We start from the raw sequence: 15,493 nt of genomic DNA on the forward strand, positions 1-15,493 counted from the left end.
AGGAACAGACCAGAAGACTCCTGGATAAACCTAATTATCATACTCACAGTGACCCCAAGACCCTATGTGATTTGGCCCCTCAGTATCATTCTCATAAACTACTCCTATCCATTCAGCTTCCAGTCCCTCTGGCCATCTTGCTAATATCCCCCCACTTATGTCAAATATTGTCCTGTCATGATGCTTTTATTTCTGTCCCTCTCTCTGCCTCAAATGCTTTTCTATGATATAGCCGAATGGCTTGTTCCTTCATGTCCTTCTAGTCTATACTCAGCAACTTCTTTCCTGCTCAACCTATAAAGAAGAACAAACAGAACACACACTACCAATGTATATTCTATTTACCTTCTCCACTGACACAATGTATATTTTATTAGTTTAATCTGTCAGTCTCCATTGAAACATAAGGCCATGTGAGCAGAAAGTGTTGTTTGTTTTGTTACAAGTGGAGTGGCAGTTCTAAGACTTGTTCCTGACATCTGTTAGCCATTTAATAAATAAATTCTGGATCAATTTATGTTACTATTAATATTGTTATTATTAAGCTATCATTTTACTTTTTACTTAGCTGCTACATCATTAGTCTATTTGAGTGTGGATTACACTGTCCACTTTTATTCTTTTTAATTAAATTATAGGAGTAAGCTACATGATCCTCATTCCTATAGGATTCTGAGATAACCATCTACTATGAGTTTCCCTGTATTCATTCATTAATAAGGACATGTCCTTTACCACCCTGGGGCTTATGGGAAGGTTGTGCCAGGGAAACATGCTGGGCAGGCTTAGCCAACTGTGAATATTCAAATAAAATAGTTTGTTATTTATTAGAGGCTTGACTTCCGTAGAATAAAATAAGAAACAGGTTAGATCATATAGGCAATTGGTTATTTCTAGAAGCAATTCAGGTGAAGTTGTTCTTTTCAGAGTGTTCAGGGAATTTAGATAAGTGAAAATCTCTAAATAAAAACACAGATGTCTAGTCTAACTGTTATTCAGCCAGCTACTATTGTTTGTGAGATGAGTAATAACATTTCAGATTTTTGAACATCTTTAAAGTCATAATGCATTTGCTGATACATGTGGAAAGTGACTACAGAGTTGTAATACCTGAAATGGGAAAGTTCTTCTACAAGGCAGATGATTATATAATTTTGTTAATTGTAGTGATGTGTTAATGTTTTGTTACTTTTACTAACTTATAGATTTTTTTAATATAAAAATATAAATCAATTGTCAAACTCAATTGCTCTAGTGATAAAGACAGAATTATGCTCACCCATTTAGGGGCACCTGGGAGGCTCAGTCAATTAAGCATCTGAATCTTGATTTCGGATCAGGTCATGATCTCCAGGTCATAAGAATGAGCCCCGCATCAGGCTCCACCCTTGGTGGGGAGTCTGCTTGAGATTTTCTCTCTCCGTCTCCCTCTGCCACCACCCCCTCCCAAATAAATAAATAAATCTTTAAACAAACAACAAAAAAGTGGCTCACAAAATCATCATAAAATAGGATTAATCTTAAGGACTGAAAGGGTGAGCTGAGTGCTTTATTATTACATTACCAACACGTTTTTTTACAACTAGCAACATTTTTTTTCTGGAAACTTCCAGTAGAGCTAGACTGAATTTTGATGAACTTTTTCTCAGGCCTTCTGAGGATTTTGTTTAACTCTCTGACATAACAAGCTTCCAAAGCAAGAGACATATGTAGTAGGTCATAAGTTCTGATTCAAGATGGATTTTATTTACATAAAATATGGTAGAAACTTTGTTATATAAAATTATATCTTAAAGTAAGAAAGTAATAAAATCTGTGGAATCTGTTATATCTTTTCTAAGTTACACATTTATTTTAATAGAATATATTAAAGATTTCATTATGTGTAAGTATGTATGATATTCAGAATATGTGAATTTGTAGACTGTTAAATTTTATTTTTAATATTATATATGTTTTGCATTTAGTTCAGTTAGACGAAACCAAAGATTTCCATAAAGCACCTTTCATAAAAGATTAATTATACCTCATTATGGTAACAATCTGGAAAATAATTTGCATGATTTGAAAAGATTTATCTTACATTTTATTTCAGTTCAATAAATACTTGATATTTTTTCTGAAATATTTTAGGGATGGTATGCAAATAAAATAAACCATCTGTACTTTCACAAAGCTTTGAGTCGGAAAAGAAAAAGCTATGTCACAAGTACATAAAAACTTGATATTGACGTTTCATAGGCCACATCAGCATATGCAGTTGTTGGAGAAGCTAGAGATGTACATATTTACTTTAATGTTGTAAAGGAAAAAAAACTCATCATTCTCTGAACAGAAAGCAATACATATTTTATATTTCATCTTTTCCAACTAGTTTATACCTCCAAATAATTTATTCAATTAGATCACAATATGCATTATCAGGAAGAAACCAATTTTATGACATAGATACTAGTTTTAGAGATCACTAAATAGAATAGGATCAGAGAGATTTTATATAAGGAGATATAATGGGAATAAACAAACAAATAGCCATTTTTGTCTTGAAAACAATTAAAGACAAAAAGAGAAATGTCCAAAGAGTTTGGCATTTACTCAATAATTCACATTAAGGATTAGCATAGTTTCAATATACCAAGAAAAGTCTCTACTCTATAAACAAACTGTCAGAAAAGAAAAAAAGAATAAAGACAGGATAAGAGAAGAGATACAAATGATGGTGTGGTAAAAAGGAAAAATGGGAAAAAGGGAAATTAAAATAACAAGTAAGGGGCGCCTGGGTGGCTCAGTTGGTTAAGTCACTGCCTTTGGCTCAAGTCATGATCCTGGAGTCCCAGGACTGAGCTCTGCTTCAGGCTCCCTGCTCAGGAGGTAGTCTGCTTCTCTCTCTGACCCTCTCCCCTCTCATGCTTTCTCTCTTCCTCTCTTGTCCTCTCTCATTCTCTCTCTCTCTCAAATAAATAAATAATCTTTTAAACAATAAATTAGATAATGAATAACTACAGGCTCATGGTGGCAGATAAAAATATACCTATCTATATCTATATAGATATAGATGTATCTATATTTATGTATAAATCTATATTTACATATAGATTTATATAGAGATTTATATATAGATTTATAAATCTAGATGTATATTTATATCTATATATCTATATAGATATCTTCTAGCAGTGGGAAAGTAATACACCAGAAACAAAGATGAAACTAAATCACAATGAATATTAGATTAGTAAAGAGACCTTTAAGAATGGAACAGTTTCCAAAGCAAAACACTAAAAGGGAATGACTGCCAGAGTAGCTCTGACAACAAAGCTTGATTAGGGGTAGCACTGCAAGAAACAGGTGTGGGAAGAGTTACAACTAGCAAGCAGGTCAGTCACGGGACTAAGTGGAGGCTTACAGCACAGCCTGGCCACAGTCCCTGTTAAGAGCCGCTACCTGTGGCATTCACCTCCAGGATAACAAGGAACAACTCTCTTAGAAGCTCAGGTCTGCCAATGGGGATACAGCGTGGGCACTGGTATCAGAAACAAGGCATTCTCACAGGGATCCAATTGAAACTAGAAATTCAATGCAATTACATTCAAACTCATTTTTTTTTTTTAACTTGAGACATGAACAAACAACAGAGAGAGAATGTCATTAAATTTTGAGAGAATAATTAGGGAATTAATGTATATAAAAGTCTATTATTAGAATCAATAAGCAGATTAACAAAGCAAAGAGCAGCAATGCCCTAACATATGTATTATTTCATCATATACAAAATAGTCAAATCAGTGGTGAAACAGTGAACTAATGAATAGCTTTTGTTGAGATAATTACATTTTTTTTTTAAGAGAGTTGGGGAGGGACAGAGGGAGAGGGAGAGATAAAATCTTAAGTAGGCTCCACGCCCAACATGGAATCCAACTGCTGGGCTCAATCTCACCACCCTGAGGTGATGACCTGAGATGAAATCAACTCAGATACTTAATTGGCTGAGCCATGCAGGCATCCTGGACAACTACATTTCAATGTAAGGAGGAAAATGTGCTCCATCACTACTTAATCCATATCTTTCAATGCACTTCTAAGATAAAATGCAATCTTTAAAGACTGATGGTCAGAGGGGCACCTGGGTGGCTCAGTTTGTTAAGCGTCTGCCTTCAGCTCGGGTCATGATCTCAGGGTCTTGGGATTGAGCCCGCACCGGGCTCCCTGCTCAGCAGGGAGTATGCTTCTCTCTCTCCCTCTGCCATTCCTCCTGTTTGTACTCTTGCTCTCTGTCAAATAAATAAATAAAATCCTTAAAAAAAAAAAGATTAAAGGTCAGAAATTTAAAACAAAATGTAAAAGTAATAAAAGAAGATGTACAGGAAGATTTCATAATCTTGGCTTGAGGAAAGGGTTTTCTAAAACATATAAAATAGAGTAATCATTCTTCACAGAATTAGTAGATGAAAATTTTGAATATTTATATGGACAAAAATATATAAATTGAAAGAAGACAGAGCAAAGTAGAAGAAAACATTTGCAACGTATATAAAATTATGACATTAATACGTAATGAGATCTCAAAATGAACATAAAAAGAGACAAATATATCAAAAGGAATATGGGCAAATAAAAGAGCATACGCTTTACTCAAAAAATACAAAAGTTTAGTATACATAAAAAAAAAATACTTGTTCGGAGCATTTGGTTTTTTGGCCTTATTTGATTAGGGGAAACAGTGCTGAGAATGGTTTTGATAGATCTATCAAACAAGTAGACCAACTGTATTGACCCAAACAATAGTGTAGGCATATGGACAAACAGCCAATGAGACGATTTTTCTCTGAAATTTGAATCTGAATTTTGATCTAAGACATAATTATGGGCTACTGATTCATCCATATGTGACAGCCTATAAAAACAGTACTGCAAAAGACTGATGACTGTCTAAGAATTTACAATGATTATTAAACATGTAATTGGGAAGTCACCCCAATTGCACCATATCATATGGCGTATAACACCTATTATATAGCAATCAATCTACTTATTTAGTGGTTCTCTATACTGGCTGCATAGAATCAACTGGGGAGCTTTTAAGACATTGAAATGCTTGGGACCACCCCTCAGATACTCAGAATCTTCCTATACTCTGCACCACTCCTTCAACCTATACCTTTCTCTTTCTAGTTTTTTTTTTTTTTTTCCTCATAGGACTTTTTTATTCTCACTATTTAAGGATAAAAGAAAAAACTGGTTTACCAATGCCTCTCCATGATATGCCAGAAGAAGCAGGAAGTAGACAGCTTGGCGGTACAACCATACTAGGAGTAATACAAGGAGGACAGAAATGGCGGCCAGTTGACCAGGGAGCCGTATTTTACACAATAAAACCGGTCTACCTTTTCTGGGCAGAATGATGTCCAGAGTTTGTGAAACACATCAATGCAACAGTAATGGTTAATAACATGCCTTAGACTATGAAGGACTTGGAAAGGACAAGAATAGAGAATTAGTGATGAAAGGAAAGCTTATATAAGTGAACTTCTTAGAATTAACCCATAGTTGGGACTGCAAATGATCCAAAGGAAACCCAGTCAGCATTTTTCTTAGTTACTCCTAGTGAGTGTGCAAAGAAAGACTCATGTTCATATTAGTAGGAGGGGAGGCTATCGAAAGAGATAAACAATACTAATTAATCTTCAACAAGAAAGGTAGATACTGACTCTGGAGTGCTCAGTTGTCATCAAAGAAACCAACGAGTGAACTCCAATATGTCGATTTACTTTAAGGGCCTCAGCCAACTGTTAGGAGTAGCCTAAATTTACCTGACACCTTTCATAATGGAACTGTAGCCTTTGCCTCATTGCACTAAGAATTTTTCTAGCAATTGGATTTACTTTTCCTTCCCATTATGTCTTTATCAATGGTAACTGCAATTGATTTATTGAATGACTTATACACTATCATAGTCTCTCACACGTTGCCGTATCCTTTCAAAAAATTCCTTTCAATGAGAAGGAAGAAAGGCAGTGGGCTGATGCCCCCTAGACTTAAAAGTCTTCTCTTATATTTCATCAGGCAGAAGCAGTTGGTCAGTAGAACGCTGAAATAGCCTACTAAAGGCTCAGTCCCTGAATCAGCAGGAACACTTAAATGGTGTACTACAAACTTCTGCTGCACAGGCTCTAAACTATATGATGCTGCTTACTCATGTGAGGAAATACATGGTCCCGGGGCCAAAAGGTACATTTTGAGTGATGAAACTTACAATTAGACTTAATATACATTGTGATGGTTAATTTTACGTGTCAACTTGGTTGGGTCACGGGATGACCAGATAATTGATCAAACATTTTTCTGGGTTTTTCTGTGAGGGTATTTTTAGATGAGATTAATACTTAAATTGGTAGGCTGTGTAAAGGAGATTGTCCTCTATAATGTGGGTGGGCCCCATCCAATCAGCTGAAGGTCAAAACAAAATAACAGACTGACCCTACTCCAGAAAGAGAGAACTCTTTAGCTTGATGCCTGCAAACTAGGACAGTGGCTCCTTCTGGTTTTAAAATACCTTGCCAGCCTTCAGATTCAAACTGAAATATCAACTCTGTAGACTTTGTACTTGTCAGTCTCCAAGAGCATATAAGCCAATTTCTTATAATAAATCCTTCTCTATATACCTTATTGGATCTCGTTCTCTGACAAACACTAATGAGTACATCCACTTTCAAAATTCTGCTTCCCATCCCCTCAGTTTTTAACTATCATGGTTTAGATGCTTTAACACCAAAGTGGAGAATGCTGCCATATGAGACAATAAAGTTTTCACTGAATTAGGAGCTAAAACTGACACCTAGACATTTTTGAGGGTTTTCATAGGACTAGGCAAATAAGAAAAAAAAAAAAAAAAAGATGATGCTACCTGATATAGTGGATTCTGATTCCCAAGGAGAAATAGACTTGTTGCTATACAATAGGCATAGAGGGTACTAATAGGATCTCTCCTTCTAGCATTGGTTTATCATGAAAGATCAGGCTATATATAATTACAAATAACCCCCAATCATAGGGGCACAGCCTTAGAGAGGTTTATTTATCCCTCATTCTATGGGGATCACAGGTAAAGCAGTATGTGTTGCTGGCGGGGTGGGGGGGGTGTCTTTCTATCTCTCTTCACTCTGTGATCCAAGCTAACAAAAGAGACAATATCTAGAATATTGCTGGTTACTGTGGCAAATGATAAGAAAGCATGGAAAATCTACTTTATCCCTGAGGTTTATTATGAGAAAGCCATACGGATACTCCACATTGCTATGATTAAAGGAAGTAAATATAATCAAACACCTGGAGAAGACCTGGAAAGATTTGATAGATAACTTTAATACTGCCATATACGACCATGTCTTTCAGTAACAGCAAATGAGAGGCTAATTCAGCACTATGCAAACAATACTACCGAAGTCTCAGAACTATCAGGTAAAAATGGGTCACCGCACTGGGTAAAAATGTATAAGCAGGAGAAACATTCTAAGTTTCACCTACAGCTTTCAACCAGTTGCAAACCCAGTGCCACAGACTTTACATGTGTTTCATTCTTCATATTATTAAAATCATCATTCAATTAAATTCACATTTGTAGTTAAATTTTTAAATTTCTCATTACATTTCTGTATGTTAATCCCAAATGTGTGGAGAGTGAGGAGAAAGTAGTCATCTCCAGTTGTTTCCTGCTAACCCGGACTTGGAGTTGTATATTGTGACTGTATGAAATTTTGGGGTGTCTACAATTTAGAAGAATGTGTGCTTTCAGTTGTGCATTTGGTAGTAGCAATATTGACTAGTATAATTTTTTCAATTGTTGTGTTCAGAAAAGAAGGGATATTGGACAGCCCTATGGCTGCGCTGTGCTGAACACCTACGGTTTATCCCCTCCAAGAATTCCTCTTTCATCCTCAGGTTATATATCCTTGTCTAGCTTTAGGGGAACAAACCATGTAGATAAAGCCTTGACAGGACTGTCAGTCAAGATACCCCATCCTAAACAAGCCAAGGCTGTGGCATGGGAAATGAGAGAAACCAATAAATATACTTTTCACTGGGATCTGAATGTTGAGCAGAGAAATAAGAATACCAAAAGCAACTGGAATCAATCACTCTTGGAAAGAATTACCAAGGGACTTTGTCCTTTTGGTCCCGCTACTCCATTTCCTCAAATTGTCCTGATCCCTATCTTTACTGAAACAGAGTTATTTATTTTTTTCTATTAATTCTAGGAGCAACCTCATAATTGAACTTTATTTTGGGTAATAAGCCAGGGTACATTTCTGTTGTTTATAGAAAAGTATATCTAATTAATGCCATATTAAATTTTATAATTGATCAAACACATGCAAATGAAAATGACAAGTATATTTTCAGCTATCACATTGGACTAAAACAGAAATTACTAAAGATAGCCAATTTAAAGAATCTTGTGGGAAATTAGCTTTATATACATAGCTGCTGGGATTATAATTCAATACAAATTTTTTGATTAGAACTTTGGCAGAACCTTACACAATTAAAATGGAAAATATTCTCAATCAAGCAATTCTACCTATATCAACCATTCTATGCAAACATTTGAACAAACTTTTGAAAGACATAAATACACTGATAAATGCTAACTTCACATATTTGGTAATAATTGAAAAGTACAGACAAACTCAATGTTTATCAATAATGGAATAGCTAACAAAACCATGGAATACTGTGCAGCTCTTAAAGATAATGAAACTTATCAATATCTGCTGAACTCAAACAATATCCATCATATGCTTTTGAGTTAAAAAAAAAAAAAAAGCAAGTTGCAGAACAATAAATGATCTATACTCCAAGTTAAATAGGGGCTCCTGGGTGGTTCAGTGGGTTAAAGCCTCTGCCTTTGGCTCAGGTCATGATCCCAGGGTCCTGGGATTGAGCCCCGCATCGCATCAGGCTCTCTGCTCAGCGGGGAGCCTGCTTCCCTTCCTCTCTCTCTGCCTGCCTCTCTGCCCACTTATAATCTCTGCCTGTCAAATAAATAAATAAAATCTTTAAAAAAAACTACTTATTCATACAACATACATATGCATGTGTGTATATGAATACTCTGTATGCATGAATACATTGTATGTAAATATGTCACATACACACATTAGGTTGTATGCTCTTGTAAGAAGTCCTGGGAGGATACACACAAACAATTTGCAGAGCTATCACATGAGGAGTGTTAGTGCTTGAAGGGGAGCCTTTAAGTTACTTTCTAAATGAGACTCACTGTAATGTGGATTTTCACAAGTACATATATTACTTTTATTTTTTTCAGTGTATTAAAATCGAGTACTGGATAAGATGCCTAAAACTGAAAGAGTGAAAAGAAGCATGTGGTACACATTTAAAGTGGAGTGGGGAAAAACATGAAAATGAAAACAAGGCTAAAATCAATATTATTACAGAATGTTTATATAAAGCTACAAACATGCAATTATTAATTATTAACTAATATTACTATAAATAATATTGAGAATAAGGAACATTAGTTGAGGACCTTTGTACTAAACATATTTTTACACGCTTCATAGGTATCATCCCATTTAACTTCACAACTGTCCTTTGAGACAGGTATTACTTTTCTCATTTTACAGAAATGAGTCAAAGACACATGGGCTTATAATTAGCACGTCAGTAGGCATTACATTTAATTATGGAATACAGGCAAATCCTCGATTTATTGGTCTGCAGAGAACTCCAGAGGTCCTGGAATGGCTAAACTTTTGAACACACTGTTGCTTGAGCCTTTAGAATAAGAGCTACCACTCTACTCTGAAATTCAGAGAATATTGAAGAACAAGAAAAAGAGCCATTCTCACTAAGCTTCTGTGTTAACATTAAGACTTTACTTCTGCATGGCTTTCTCTAGATCAGGACTTCTTGCCTGTGCCTCAAGGAGCCAATAATCTGATCCTTTAGATTCTGGAGTCTGGAACTTGACAAAGACACTGTTCTGAACTAAATGCTTAGGATGATCCTGCCTTCTAATGCAAGGAAGCTCTCCAGATCACCGCTCAGCAGGTGCTGGCCAGCAGGTGGCAGGGAGCAGAGGAAAGAGAAGAAAGTGTTGCAGGAGCCTGTGCTAACTTTTGTGTAATTTTACTTACATGTATTTAACATTAGACACAATGGTATACACTTTATTCTGAGCATTTAAGAGAGTCCAATTTCAATATTTGATTTCTAGTTTCTGAGAATAACCCAGAAAACTTATTTTAATCACATTGATGTTTTATGCTGTTGTTTTCTCGTTAATAAAGAAGCTCAGATAAGCATTCTAGAGCTTCCTTCCACTACATCTGGTCTAATGCTTACTCAAGTTGATAGAGAGAAAACAGGTCAGTGGAAGGCGCTGTTAGTTAGTTAACGAGGCCAAAATAATGATGACTGAGTTCAGCATATACTTGTGTTGTAAAAGGTACACGGTTTACTGCCGGAAAAAATAAACTTCTGTTGCCATGTCTTACCTATTAATAAAGTGTCTTGTAAGAAAGTGGCGGTCACTAGATTTCGTAAGCGGTAAATGAAAACATCATGTCATGATTGCTATTCTTTGTTAACTAGCTTTTTCCTCTATAGTATATCCTCTTTCTATATTTAAAAAGGAGAAGAAGAGACAGTGATTCTTCAAACAGACGGTTTGGATGTTTAGGTACCCAGCCAGTGTGTTTGTGTGATTAGTAGTAGTAGTAGTAGAGCAGTACTTCACAATACTTAGAAGGGGCAAAAAAATCTGCTTGAAACAGACTATTTCAGATGCTAAAAATAGCATCTGTACTGGTTACTCTTATATAGTTGATATTCAATGTTTTTATGTATACTAATCTGGCTGCTGTATTCAAATAACATTATTTCTAGGTACATCAGGCTGCTTATTTTGTTAATTACTATTAAATGAGTCAATGGCAATGATATTATCCTTGGACTTACCCTGGCATTGGTCCATTTCCAGAAAGGCTGTAAACCTGACGAGGATTTAGTAGATATTGGAATTTTCTATAAATTCTATAAAGATGAAAATATGGAAAGAAAAAAAAAGGACTTTAGTGATACTCTCCAATTTTTAAATAAATAGCACCTCTTAATGTTATAATTATATACATGGTTGTAACTAAATATATTTGATAAATTTTACATTAATAATACTAGAAGTATAACAGCTCAATAAGAAAAAGATATTTAGTAGCCAATTAAGGGCAATAAAGCTTTTAAATTAGAAATAGTGATATTTGCATTCTAAATATGGATATGTATTTAGAATATTATTTATCTTGCTTTTGAATATTGTTTAGCTAATTAGATTTCAAATACATTTTTTAAGAGTATCGGAATAAAATTACTTACCTACATTCCTCTAATGGATCCTTGTGAAGTTTACAGGTTTTGTGGCCAATCTAACCAAGCTGAAATTTATCCCACATATAAAACAGGACTGTGCATGTTGTATGCATGCATGTAACCAAAGAATGTGACCTCATCTGCTTAATTATTTCACATAAACCATCATCTGATCAGTCAGCTCACACAACTGCTAAACTGTTTCGATGGACACATATTAAATAATTCATTTTTTCCAGAAGAAATCAATCATTGTCCAACAAATGCAACACAATTGTTTCTAAGTAAATACACATCCCATATTGGTATTCTTAGATAAAATATTAAAAATGAAGGAATATATTTAGTTTTTAAAAGTTAATTTTTACATAAATGTAAAAATATTACCAGAGATTTTACAAACATATTCAGACTATCTTTACTGATAGAAACTGTCCAAATTCACTATGTAGTATCTGTTTCTATCCCCCCACTCCCAAATCTGCAATAACCTCACATTCTAGTTCTTGATTAATTATATGAACCAGTGTCTCAAGAAAGATCCTAAGAGTCATTCTCAGTACTTCTTTTTCCCCAGCATCTGCACCCGACTGAAGAACAGTCCTGCACCTTCTAACAGTAATGTCTATTCAACTTGGCAATTCTATCTCACTGCCTTTGCTCAGGCATTCCAGTTCTCTCACCAGCTCTGTACAGTCTAGACCTAACTTGTCCTCTTACACAGGGCTGGTTAAATACAGCCATGTTGTTTCTGTGATGAAAAGTTTCTAGGGTCAAGTTATTTACAACAAAAAATATTTTATTATATTTAACATAGGTTAAGTCTTCTCTTTCCCTTCCTCTGCCTTAAATTTTAACTTTAGTGATTATCTCTTCGTTCCCTAAAAAGACAACACGCTTTCACAAATCTCTTTCCTTCACCTGGAAATCTACACATATCATCTACTTATATCAACTCAAAAGCTACTTCCTGTCCAAAGACTTCTCAGTCTTCAGATACCCTTCCTTCCTCTGAACTTTCATAGCACCTTTATTTTAAACATTTCTAGTTCAGCATTCATCTTATGATATTATGGTGTATCTGTTTGTGCCTGCCTCCCTGCATGGCTGTATTCTAGTCTTTTCTCCCCAGTTCCTAGTAGTCTGGATTCATTCAGGTGTTGCTGTTTGAATGAATGAATGCTATGTGATTATTTTCATACCTGTTGACTGGTACAGGGAAACTGTGTGACTACATAATTTTGTAAACTTTTGCTACTTATTTAACATATCAAAGTCACGGAACCCAGTATTTGTAAAGGAAATCCTGAATGAAGTATCATTGTTTGTGAAAGATGACTCTTATTCATTCATCAGGAAAATTTATATTTGCATTCATAATAGTTTTCCTTTACATGCTTACATATTTACATTACCTGTGACTTTAATTGGTCCCTGTTCATGTATGAAGAACAAAACATAAGTGGGGATACATATAGAAGCACTCAAATGTCATCCCTTCTCCCCACTTAATTTACTTATGACTTCAGTGTATCTGTGTATTTTTTCCTTGATGGGAGAAGGGGAAGTCAGATATTCAGTTAAGGGTCATCCTGCATGATCCATGTTCTAATTTGAGGGGAACGTTTTCCTTTTGAAAATATACCTTTTCTTTCTTTCTTTCTTTTGATACTTCATTTGTTTCTCATTTTCAACACGAATTTAATCCTATCTAACCCTGTGTAAAAACTTTACTTTTTCCCCAAATGTCCATAATACATAAAGATGGCAGACTATACATAGTAAAGGAGAAAATCATACTATCTTGTATCTCCAAAAATGAGGCAACTATTCTCTTTAGTAAAACAATGTAATATTTTATCAAGTCACTAGCTATTTAAAATAATTTCTATCATGTTTAGCAAAGTAAAAAAAAATATGACTCTATGTTAATAAAGGAAAAAAATTTCAGCAGAAATAATATTTTGTTGGTTGGAAATTGAACAGCACTCTTCATTTCATTGAAATAAAGCTGGAAAGTTAGATGATTGGAAAGGAAATTATAAAATTTCACTAATCATGAAAACATTTCAACTTTCAACTTCATTATTTGATGAACCAGAATGGAAATTTCTATTTTATTATCATAGTGTTTACATGGATGCTTTTATTTGATTGCCTGTTTTGGGGCTGAGATTAGTAAAGACTTCTAGATTTTATTAAAGCAAGTGCAACTGCATTTTTATGACACCCCTTTTAAGAAGCATGTAGGATTTACACTTCGATGTGGTGATTTTCAGATTTTTATTAAATATTATGATTTAACCATTAACTTATTACAAAAACAAAAATTTTGTGTTGTCTGACAATATATCGGGACCTCAATAATGCAGCTCATTATAACTCAGATTAAATATATTGTGCTCCTCCAGGATATATGGCATCATGTACTCCGAAAACACACATGCAGAAAATCATTATAATGTAATTTGTCTAGAAGCTGGACATAAATTCTGTTCCTCACTAGTGAATGATGATTTATGTGAAGTCGTCTTGTTGACCATTTAGAGAACCAATTTGCATTCAACAGTATTTATGGAGCCATATTGTATGCAATGCTCTTTGTAGGGGCTAGGGGCAATAGAGTAGAGAGAATTCAGATACCCGATACATGATAATAAAAATAACTATAAAGGCCATTATTATATTAATATTTAAACTGTAAAAATAAGGAGAAATCATATCAATATATTACATAAGGATGCTAGAATTATTTATTTGACATTAAAATTGTTAACCATAGGGAATAATGTTTTAAAATGTTTTTACACTGTAATTTTATCCTTTTATATACACATGATACAGAAAATAAACCTGATTTCTAAAAACATACCGTTCTCCTTGCTTCCCACCACTTTTGGGGTTCACAAAAACTAAAAGCGGGTGAGTACCAGGAACAGGGGTAATCTAAAAGAAAAGTTGGATAAATGGACAAATTATTCACATTATCTATGAAGAGGACCCTTTTATTTTTAATTCATGAAATAAAAATTAACAATTTTAAGAATATGGCTCTTAAGTTCTGTAATATGGATGGATGGACAGATCTACTTAGTAACTCAACCAAACCCTGTGTTTTGACTAAATATATATTAACAAGCATACTCACTCCACAAAGAGAGGCAGGGTCTAGTTAGGTATAGGGCAGAGAGGAAGGCAGCGATGAAGAGGAAATGGTGTTTGAATAGCCAAGAGAAGAAAACAAAAGGCACAATTTGTGGGACGGTGAGTAAAGCAGACAGAATGTAGTGGAGAAAGAAGATTAGAAGATAGGGACCAAAGGATAGAGAGCCCTGATTTGACAGACACCTACTATAGAGTTTTGCACCATGTGTGGAATCCATCTATCAAATCACTTGTCCATTAGAATCTCGGTAAGATGGTGTGAAGTCTCTTTCAGCCTAACTGTCTGCCTCTACACAATGTTTCCTCAGTGCTTTCTTTCCCTGCTTGGGGAGTAGAGGGCCAATTAATTAGGTCTGTTTGCTAAACAGGAATCCATAAGTTGATGGAGCTCCTACTCTATGCTGTTCACTGCTTTCATCACTACTGGTTTCTTGGTTGAACAAAAAAAAAGTGCCTGTTCTAGTGGAACTTATATTCTAATGGAGAAATGGATAACAAACAAACAAATATACAGTCAACAGGGAAACACACCAGGAAATAAAATAAATCAAATAAAATGATAGCTGTTACTAGTGTGTGGGGAGGTAAAGTTGTTCTCAATATGGTGGTAAAGAAGAGCTCTTGCACTTCACCTGAATTTAATGTTAATAGGTAGACTTTTAAATACAAGTGGTCCTCTTTAATCTACCACTACATAAATCCCATCTAAATATAGTTTGACAAAAAATACTTAGTAACAAAACATGCAACTGCTGGAGCCTTCTTAACATTAAGTTGCATAGTTCTAGATTAGTTTACTTTTTGAAAGTAGATTCAAGGTATCCTTTACTGCTATGAATTTCCCTTTTAGAAAGTATTCTTAAATATGTAATGAGACAAAAACACCCATTGAAACATATGATGGGGGTGCCTTAGTGGTTCAAATGGTTAAGGGTCT

The 15,493-nt window shown here is 34.8% G+C and overlaps 1 protein-coding gene across 1 annotated transcript in view; it reads right to left on the reverse strand.

Moving 5' to 3' along the window:
- Positions 1-15,493, reverse strand: part of LOC308352454 (diacylglycerol kinase beta) — a gene marked incomplete at both ends in the record, with an annotated part of 141,171 nt that overhangs the window by 23,767 nt on the left and 101,911 nt on the right. Inside the window, 2 exons of the mRNA XM_080818721.1 lie at positions 10,984-11,058; positions 14,264-14,337. Coding sequence (XP_080674847.1) covers positions 10,984-11,058; positions 14,264-14,337 — 149 coding nt within the window. The remainder of the gene's footprint in view (positions 1-10,983; positions 11,059-14,263; positions 14,338-15,493) is intronic.

This window comes from Martes martes (assembly GCF_963455335.1).
Source record: "Martes martes genome assembly, chromosome: 11".
In the NCBI taxonomy this organism is placed as follows: domain Eukaryota; kingdom Metazoa; phylum Chordata; class Mammalia; order Carnivora; family Mustelidae; genus Martes; species Martes martes.